Raw genomic sequence first — 10,781 nt, 5'->3', positions numbered from 1 at the left:
GTCACAGAAGTTTGTCATTTGGATGCACATTTTCTGGCGATTCAGTCTATCTGCCCCTGGATTTAGGAACATCCAATGGCGTGTACTGCTCCCAAATCCACAAACTTTGCAACAGTGAAAGGCTTCAGGGATGAACTTGGAACCCTTCTAAAGCAGGGAGAAAGTAGTCACAGGAATCAAGTGTTTGTGTAGCCAGTATCCACAAAGCCCATTTAATTTCAACTGTTACCACTTGCCATGCGCATAGGACTAGCTTGCAAGATTATAAAAATCAGTAAACCAGTGGTGTCTTCTGACTAGGACACTGGAAATTACTGGCATTTTTGTGTATTTGTCATTATTTTTAGTTAAAAAAAAAATGCATTGCCTTTGGGAAGAAAAACTCTGAAAGCGTACAAATAAATCCAAAGACCCCAGACTCAACTGCTGAATTTTACACTGGAAAAAAAAAAATCTGTTAAAATACGACAGTAGCGTACTCTTCATTCTAGATGGGCAAGTGGTCAGAGATCATGCTTCTTATTCCTAATCAATAGAAGAATCAGTCTTCGTTATCAGTAACCCAAAACTCTATGCTAGCTATAGCATTTAGTAAATAATAAAGTGGGGAGAAGTTAGAGATCAAATATGAGAAGAGAAGCTGAAACTCAGTATTTAAATTCAGAAACATGCTAATACTCCTATCTTCTGAGTTGAGAGCCACAGATGTCACCATTTACTATCACCTACTGTGCAGTAATACATATGAAGAAATGAGAACCCACAACGGAAAATGGAATCCACCCTCTCCACTGAGGGCAACTCTACACTTTTAACCATGTAGTTGTCTGAAACTGCCATTTCTAAAATGATTCTAATACAAATGGTGTAGATCTGTGCATGACAACTAGTGCCAAATTATGCCAAGAGAAATTTTTACATGGTAAATCTCTATTTTACAGATCCCAGGTACAAGTTGCCCAGCAAAGAACAATCGTCCATTCAACTCAGACGCACCATCTCTGCAGAAACACCCTGTTATCACTTAAGCAACAGACCTGTAATGAAGTCATGCAGCTCCTCTCCCTATGGATCAGGAAATGCTTGTGGATCTTAACCTACCTAAGGTGAGAGAAAAGGGGGCATTGGAAGGAGGGAGTGTGAGCTATTATGGCAAATAAAGTAATTCCACACATAAAGATAGTCTTCTAGTTTATATTTTATTGCATTATGAAAATAATACATTTATTTGGCAAAGTAATCTAGGCTCCAAGTTGATGAAATAAAAGAAAATTCTGAAGAAAGTGTACTAATTATTTTTAAAATGTGAAATATTAGATGTATTCTAACCAATACATACTAGCATTCTTGCTAGGCCAATAATCCAATAAACCTAATTATAATAATTCCATATGAAATTACAAGGTGTTTTTGCATTCATCCATTTTATGATTAGCACAAATCTCGAGAGAACTAAGCTTCATCTGATCAAAACCAATGTATTTAAGAAACTCCTGTTCAGAAGACATTGTGAAACACTATCCAAAATTTTTATTTCCTTTGGTTCTACAAATTGCATTTTTGTCCTTATCACAAGTTACATTTCTCATAATCAAACATCGCAGCTTTAGATTCTGCCCCAAGTATCTTTATAAGTAAACTAGTATATTACATTATTTGAAAAATTGCTGACTTTACAAATGCAAAAATGCATAAGTACATGCCTATCTACACCAGCAAAACAAAACACTCTGAACCTCCATGCTTTAACAGGCCACACCTTCTTACCCAGGGTTTCTGGGATGCCTTTCCAAGCCAGAGGGTTTTATAGCTCTGACAGGCAATTTCATTGCTCCATCCACACTTTTGAAAGGTGTAGTTACAATAAACCCTACGTGGATTAAATTTATCTGATAATCAAACATTTAAAATATGACATTTTCCACTACTCATTTCTGTTCGCCAACATTTTCAGAACTGAAAAGATACATTTTTAAAAATGTACTGGGATAATGTTTTCACTGTCTCAAAAGGGAAAAGTGCTAAAAGTGTATTCCATGTATATTCTCGCTCTCCTCATCAGCATTTCAAATTCTTTTTACATGTTGGGTTCAGAGTCTAGAGTCTAACAGGTAAACAATCTGCTCAAGGCCAAAACAGAAAATAATATTTTAATCACCAAGGTCCTAATTCTTTAGATTTTTTAATATGACTTTGCTGATGTGTGTTAAGAAAATGTGCCTAAAATTAGCCTTCTAAAAATACACATCTGAATCAGTTACTATTAGAACTGACATTTCCATGAAGCAAAGTCTATGTTAAGTGCACCTATGCATATACTCGAGGAAATTTACTTCCCAACGGACATCGTATCTCAAACCAGCTGAACAAGGTTTCCCAGTTTAACTACCTAAGTATTCCACCTATCCTAAAGAAAATATTCCATGAGCATTCTACAACTATCTGTATAAACAGCAACAAGTTAGATCTATGATCAACATAAGAATATCTAATAAATATTAAAACTATTAAACTATAGATTAAAATTCAGATCTCTCATAGAGTTGAGTGATGGCATTTTGGTACATTCACCATTATTGTACTTTATTTAATAAAGAAATATATTTGCCCTTGCCAAAATAGCAATTGCAAGTTTACAAATAAAACCACAGACCTCAAAGTCATGATGCTAAATCTTCAACTTATATTTAATAAAAGTAAATCAGTTTAAAAGTGGTCCATGGCACAATTAAAATAAAAAATATCAAAAGGTCACAGGATCTTAAAGAATAGGTTTATTGACAATAATTTCATAAATATTCTAAAGAAAATTTCAAAATTTCTAAACTTAAAATGTTTAAAATCTGCTCTCACTGGCAAAATATCCCTCAAGAAAATAAAGAAGAGGTCACTACAAATGAATGTCACATTTAAAATTTGCTTCATTTTAACATTTCTGCAAAATTTTTTTTAAAAATTTACAATGTGTGGTTTTTTTTTCCCCTCTTGGATAACAGTAAGTAAATCAATACTCAGTTTTTATTTCAACTATGAGACATATTCACAAATATATCATCTAGCTGCTGTAAACCTGACAGTCAAGTCAGTCAGTAGTATCATATCCTACAGACATAAACGGAGCCAACTCATTTTGGTATTTTTAGTCATAGCAACTGAAGTAGGCAAAATGCAAAACTTGTGGTTGCCGCCCAAATCACCCCAGAGCATATGATACAGTGTCAGAAAATGTTTGCATCAGTTTTATAAGTTCATCTGTGTACTTCAGGTATCTGAAATTAAAAAAAGGGATTCTTATATATTTTGATAAAAATGTACTCAAATATTTCATAACATTAATATTTATTGCTTTATATGAATACTGTATTGAAAGCCCAAGCATTCAGTTTACACACAGAAATTATACAATTATATACCGCTTCACAAAGGCAGTGAACACATTACATTCTACAAAATCTACTTTACAGAAATTTAAAAATTCTAAATATCAAAAGGTACAGCTGAAGAAACAGGTATAAATTTGGCAGCCAGTAATTTAGACAGGGAAATTGCAGCTTGCATGACTTTAAATTATGTGAATTTGAAAATATTGAGTTTAGAATAACCATTGTGCTTTGTGTTGATCTGAAAAATATAACACTGGCTGTCGAAGAAGCATGTTCAAAAATATTTAATTCACTTCAAAATGTCATACAAATTACGGTGGTTTTTATGTACCCCTAAAGCTTCAGTCATTTAGCTCCGGTACATTACTAAAGTAATATATTAATTCTTCCAGTACAGTGGTGTTTCATACCATTGACATCTGTATACTCTAGAATAATTTAGAAAGAAATGTGTAGTATTCACACTGTTCAGAAAAGCAAGCAAAAGGTAAAGGAACCTGCCTGGTTCTTCTGAGATGGTCTCGTGTCAGCTTTATAAGCATTCATTCTATAAAATAGTAAGCTAATGTTTGAACACAATTTCCAAGATAAAGCACATTTTCTCATAAATAATGAAGTCTTTTTCTCAGGCACCTCAGAAGTATACAAAAGAATTTTAGTTTGAACAGATCTCTTGGAATGTGTTTAACCTGGTATTTCAACAGACTTAAGATTTCCAGGGTTTCACAAGGGCCAGATTTTATTTGAATTACTCAGAAGAGAAAGAAACTGTCTTCTGAAAGAGGTGAACTCAATCATTACCAATAGAAAAAGTATCCACTGTATTCATCTCTTATAGAAAAAGAAAAATATAACATTTCCCCCCTTAGAATAATATATATATATGTATATATGACTTAAAGTTCCATAGTACATAGTCAAACAATAAAATCTGGAAACCAACATGAAACCCTATAATTCACATGTTAAAATGTTGAAACTATGACCAAAATATGAAAACTGCTAGAGCTGTCAGAAAGAGACAAGACAAAAAGCTTTCTTGCATATGTATAAACTAAATGTGATAATCTCCAAAAGTTTTCAAAATTATAATTATCTTCCAGTTTAAAATTTTTAACTCTAAATTTAAAAAAAAAAATCTATACACAAACCACTGATTTGACCAGACCAAAAAAAGTCAGCGGTAAGCAGGACCCAGAGGAGCTGATATTCACAGTTCTTACATGTACAACTCTTTCAGGATTTATCCCATAAAGTACTTTATTTTACAACCTGCTTCTCTTGTAAAACTAAAGGTCCACTTTATTACATAAAAGTTTTATACAGTGTAAAACCAGAACTGTATGTAAAATACTGCATCTAAATATTTCTAAATAGTTAGTCTTGTTCCATTGGTTCATCTGTGACTTCTGTGGCTTCCATGGATGATTCTGAGAGAATCTCTCCAGTTTTACTGGAATTGGATCCTATTAATTCTTCCGTTTCATGGCAATTGGAACTACTTACAGGGCCTGTATTTTCACTACCTTCAGAATGTAAACCTCTCTCAACTTGAGTCAGATCAGATTCCTCCATTTGATTATTTTCCTCAGAAGTCTCTTCATTCACAGTTAAGGCATCATCAGATTCTTTTTCTTGATTTTTTCTTTCTGGGATCATTTCTCTTGATGTCATAAAAGACTCTAAAAATAAGCAAATGTTGTTGTAGTTAAATTTGATTTTCAAAATACCTCCACAGTTAAGTTTCATGAATTCTGATACTCTACAGTTCAAATCATATCCCTGAAACTCAGCAGCAACTATAGAACACATACAGGTGGGAGAAAAGCCCAACATCAGCATTATAAGGAGTTCCATTATGTTAAATTCTTTCACGCAAAAATGAAGTACAAGAATTTGAGGATCTCCTTACTCCACCCTTTTACAGATGGTCTCTAAATACCTTCTTCTTCCTCTTCATCCTCTTCTTCATCCTCTTCTGTACAGTGCTGCCTGGTACAACTACTTTCTTTGTCTTTATTCTGAGATGAAGATGGAGCTTCTGTTTCTTCTACCATAACTGAAGAAATTTCACTGGAAGATGTTTGACTGGCCATCTCTCTGACGTCACTTTCTTTGTCAAACCTGAGTCTTTTTACCTCATGCCCCTCAGCTTCCACAGTATCTTCATCTGGATGTTTATTTTTTATAGGGCTCACTGAGGAACCTTCTGATTCAGTTGTCGAAGAGTCACTGTAAATATTGTTTTAAAGTGTCATTAATAAGACTGTTTCTTCATCATCTACATTCTCATTTTTAAGGTCTAATAATGTTTAACTGTATTTCAGTGTCAAAGTTAAATTATAACATCTGGGCAAAGAAAAACACAAGAGAATAATTTCGAGGACACCTAAACTGTTTAATAAATATTTCCCACTAGCAACTTGTCAATAAGTTACATGACCTTTCTGTTCAATTCTCCAGTAAGTTAAATGTCCTCCTATAATAAAACTACAAGTCTTCCACAGGGACATACTCTTTTTTTTTTCTTAAATAATTTATTGTGAAATATTTTTAAACTCACAGAAAAAGAACGATCATATCCCCCTAAAGCAGATCCCCTTAATTAGCAACTCACTGCATTTGCTACATCACCCTGTCTCCATCTCTGTTTATTCTTATTGTCATTAGTAATTTTCTGAACCATATGAGAGTAAGCTGTAGATAAGATGCTCATTATTCCTGAGTAAGTCAGAACATAGACACCTTTCTGCATCATCACCAATTTAAGAAATCAGTTCTGATAAGACCCTTTTGTCCAGGCAGGCCAATACTCTTTAATTCCTCTCACTCATTCAGTGTTCCTTCCCTTAATGTGATGTACAAAATTTGAGATGGGATATAAATAAAAAGGTTTCCTTTTATGATCTACAATGAGAAATGATTCACAAAATTTCAAATCATTTATAAATCTTCTCTTTTCAAGTAACTTTCAAAAAGAAGAAAAAAAAATGTATCATGACCACTTTCGTAACACCCTATTATAAATAAAATCTCCCCAAATTAGCAGTTTAAGTCTTTTCTCTGCCCATCGTCAGCATGTGCTAATGCTGCAAAAAGCTGCAACCCCTTTTAACTGCATTAAAACCTTTTCTACCCCTCAAAACAACAGTAAATTGTAAATAATAAATAATGAGGGCTGAAAAACTATCAATAAATGTTAACTCTTTTGGAAAACATGTTTTCTTTTAAATATAAATCACATACAAACCTGTGATTTTTGTCCTCATTTTGCTTTAAGTTTGACTCTTTGCTGTCTGTGCTCTCAGGTAAGCCATTTGTTGTCATGGGGACTGACAAAGAAACCTTTGGTCGATTAAGTGGCCTGGGTGTTCCAGGTCCATTTATATTAGACCTACGGTAAAATAAATGAACATCATTTTCCCATTTTTGTAAAAAGTCATCCCTCCCAAGGTTTGCTTATATGAACATATCACAGAAACATTTTCTTTAATTTTGACTTTCAGAACCATGGGTTACCAAATTAACTAATTCTGTTTGGTATATCCTAAACCGCCATAAAATTCCCAATTCTTAAAAAGTATATTGAATTTCCTACCCAAAATTAAGAAACTGCAACTCTTTGAATAATAAAAATCAATAATCTCACCTTTCAGTGTAACTTGGTGAATTTCCAGGAAACATAACACCATTCATTCGATTTAAACTATTGGAATTGTTCTTCCTACAAGAAAAAAACACTTTTATGGATAGTTTAATTCTTTAATTTTGATGAGAATCACGGGTCTAAAAGATCTTTTGTAAGATCTGTCACAGAACCAAATGAAAGACTTCTAAGAAAAATAACTATGGGATTATCTTAGTATGTTATTTAACAATAACAGGTACACTCTTCAAGAGTTCTAAAACAAATTCACCGTTATTGGTCTATGAAATCAGATATTTTAACCATTAAACCAGTGTTTCTCAACAGGGGGCAACATCTTCCAACAATCCCCCTTCCCTCACTCCGCATCCCCAGGGGACATATAGCAACATCTAAAGAAACATCTTCCAACAATCCCCCTTCCCTCACTCCGCATCCCCAGGGGACATATAGCAACGTCTAAAGAAATTTTTCATGGGAAGTGGTGGACACTACTGGCATTCAGTGTGAGCCATGGACAGTGCTAAATCTCCTGCAATCCCAGGACATCCACCCATAATAAAATACCAGTGGTGCCAAGGAGTGTGCCCTAAACTGCTACCTTAATTTACTATGTAAATCTTAGCAACTGGAAATAATTTTCCATCATGAAGAGCGATGTCATCAAGTAGCTATTACAAACCTAAGAATTATGTCCTAGAAATGACCTGTCTCAGAAGGGATACCAGGGTCCAGACAGTACATAAATCCAACAGTGTTAAGACTGCAGTAAATCATGAATCTCTTTAATACAAATCTTTTCACTGGAAAAACATATAGGTAATGTTATTGGTAATACTCTACTTTGAGGACTGGATGGTAGTTTCATAAGCATTTACAAATGTTATCATGCTTAATTACATATAAAATAAATGCAACCTATTTTTAAGACTAATACATTAGAAATGATTTAATAATTAGAATATACTAGAAAAAGAAAAATCTCTATACTTACTCTGAAGAAGGATAAACACAGCTAACAACCATCACATTCTGCAATAACAAAAACTGGTGATTAATATGAGGAAAAGTACCACAAAATAAAGTTTAATTATTTGTTTTTAATTTCTCAAAATCTCCCTGGTATTAAGTTTCCATTTTATTACATTTTTACCAATAAAAGAAATGGCTAAAAATAAAAATCTCTAATCAAGCAATGAAAACTGAAACAATAGCGAAAGACCAAACTCTAATATCCCACTAAACTGTTTTTTGCCAGCCTCATTTTTTTTTTTTTTTACTCTACTCTAGTTACTTTAGAGCCCTCACATTATGTATTACAGGTAATAGAATAGAACCACGGTCTCTTATTTGAGACAGAATCACACCAAGATATTTAGAGTTTGAAGTATTTAGGCCTACTATAACGAACTTCCTTTTAAAGCAGTACCCAATCAAAAGCTTGATGTATAGCATGATATACCTCAAGGAAAGAGACTCAAACCTTTTATATAATATAATCTTCCTGGTAACAATAACTTTATTAATAGTCAATATTCATTGAAAGTTTGCTGAGCCAAAGTAAGTGCTTTTACATTTAATCCTCCTCACAGCCTCATTATGATCCACACTATACAGATGAGGAAACTGAGACTTAGGTTATGTAGCTGGTCCATGGTCACACAGCTATGATTACTGTGACACTGCCTCGTTATCCAAAGATTGCCCAAGTGGAATTACTGAAAGTCTCTGAACTGAAAGTATGTACTGAAGAACCATCTCAGTTTCCTGCCCTTCAGGAATCTTACTAAATTGAAGGTACAGAAGCTCAACAAAACACATTAATCCAGTAAGGCCCTAAGATCTATTATAACTCACTAGGGTAATGATTTTGGATTCCTGCTCCAAGGGTAAAATAAACTGAACTTCAGTTACAACCTTAAAATAACACTAGACTATGTTTTAGGATCAATCACTAAAACCAATGGTTTTAACAAAACCACTGGTCCACAATCTTGGTTCCCATGGGGCTCCTTCATTCATTTTTCACTCCAGACAAGTCTGTCTTGCTTTTCATTCTCTCAGACTGTTTCCTTTGTCCAGAATGCCCTGCCCCTTTAACATCCCCTCACCCACTAAAAACCTAATGCTTCTCTCACTCTTAAACATGATATATATTCTTCTCAATATCTAACTTAAATGCTGTGTATTAGCGATTTTCCAAGTTGTGCACCTCTGAACTCCAGAACTAAAGAAATGAATTCTGTGGGTAAACACGTTTGCAAAACCCTCTATTATTAAAATATCAATTATAGAACTTCTTGGAGCTATTAATATGTTAAGATACACTAAGAATTTCCACGAGACAATAATAAACTGCTTTTCCCAAGCTTAACTGACCTCAAGCATTCCTCCGCCTCCCTCCTATTAAATCTTTCCCTGAAACTTAGGACACAATTTGGAAAACAAATTGGGAAAAACTTCAGGTAGGCTGAGAAACCTATTTCAAGAAAAGGTGCCTGAAACAGAGCCTACTCAAAGTTCTTTTCTGAAATCTATTATGCTACAGTTTAATATAATTCCAATAATAAAATATATACCTTTTCTACTCCTCTGAGAAATTTGTCTGTTCCTGTATAGTTTCTCCTTGGATCTGTGAGCAATTCACATAGTCGCTGAATAGTAAAAGGTATACTGCAAAAGAATATAATTTTATAGTTTGAGGTCATTAATTATCAAGAAAATTAGGAACATTATTACTCCTGCTATTTCAAGCTTTATCTAGTCACCCCTGTGTTAAGCTACAAAAGAAAATGCTACAAATGAACGGATGAGTCACTTAAAAATAGGCAAGGCAATAAGCACACCTGTCCTCTTATTTAAAAAGAAAACAATGTTCCCTCCCTTGCCTTAAAAAGCAATAAAAAAGAACATTCAAAATTAACAGAAAGCTTCAAAACTGAGAAAAAATTTTAACATTCTTAATTCTGACAATTCAATTTTAAGTTTACAAGAGAGGCAACACAAATAATAATCAAGTAAGAGTTTATTTAAATACAGAAACTTTCTCAAGTATTCTTTTGCACACAAAGATTTTTTTAGTGTTCAAATAAAACTACAAATGTTTTGTTATCAGACAGAATAAGACAAGTGATTCCAATGAAAAAGTATTATATAGTTATGCTCCATAATTAAAATTTTATGTACAACCTACGTGTTTCATCAAACTTAAAATACATACAAATACACTCAATATTTTGGTAGGTACCTTACTGTTTACCAAATACTTCAACCACAATCAAATTTTCACTTGATCACAGAAAATACAAAACTGAAACATAAATTGGACCTAAAATCATGTTATAAACAGCAGTGTTTATCTCACACACTATTAGCATTCCTGAGAGTTACAATATGAACAGCAAACATGTGAGCAGAGAGATGACAAGTGCAGCTAAAAAGTGTAAACGTCAACTTTAGACTTCAGTTATTTGCCACACAAATCTATTTATTCTCCTTATAAAGACAATTACAAAGCTTCAGATTAACAGAGTTATTATTCACAAAGTTATTTCTAAACGTTTACAGGCAGATCGACACAAAATTCTCTCCCCCCCACAAAGTAAGGCCACTAGTGATTAATAATGCAGGACTCAAAAACCCAGTCTCTCTAACTTCAAATCCCATGTTCTCCCTTCCACTACACCGCACATACGTAAAATCGTAAATGTTTATTTTCTAGTTGGACAAACGATGTTTAGTTCTCGTATTCT

The 10,781-nt window shown here is 33.5% G+C and overlaps 1 protein-coding gene across 2 annotated transcripts in view; it reads right to left on the bottom strand.

The window, feature by feature from the left end:
• Positions 1–1,295: 1,295 nt before the first annotated feature.
• The window catches only part of PPP4R2 (protein phosphatase 4 regulatory subunit 2), a 56,604-nt gene continuing 47,118 nt past the window's right edge, over positions 1,296–10,781 (bottom strand). For both annotated transcript variants that reach the window (XM_036868766.1, XM_036868767.1), the window contains exons 4-9: positions 9,609–9,702; positions 8,024–8,061; positions 7,033–7,107; positions 6,634–6,777; positions 5,326–5,615; positions 1,296–5,065 (exon numbers count right to left, since the gene is read on the bottom strand). In XM_036868766.1, the coding sequence (XP_036724661.1) occupies positions 4,761–5,065; positions 5,326–5,615; positions 6,634–6,777; positions 7,033–7,107; positions 8,024–8,061; positions 9,609–9,702 (946 nt within the window). In that variant the 3' untranslated portion in view covers positions 1,296–4,760. The remainder of the gene's footprint in view (positions 5,066–5,325; positions 5,616–6,633; positions 6,778–7,032; positions 7,108–8,023; positions 8,062–9,608; positions 9,703–10,781) is intronic.

Source organism: Balaenoptera musculus, chromosome 11 (genome assembly GCF_009873245.2).
Source record: "Balaenoptera musculus isolate JJ_BM4_2016_0621 chromosome 11, mBalMus1.pri.v3, whole genome shotgun sequence".
NCBI classification, from domain to species: domain Eukaryota; kingdom Metazoa; phylum Chordata; class Mammalia; order Artiodactyla; family Balaenopteridae; genus Balaenoptera; species Balaenoptera musculus.
The sequence above is the reverse complement of the archived record's forward strand: the minus strand, read 5'-3'. Positions and strand labels throughout refer to the sequence as shown.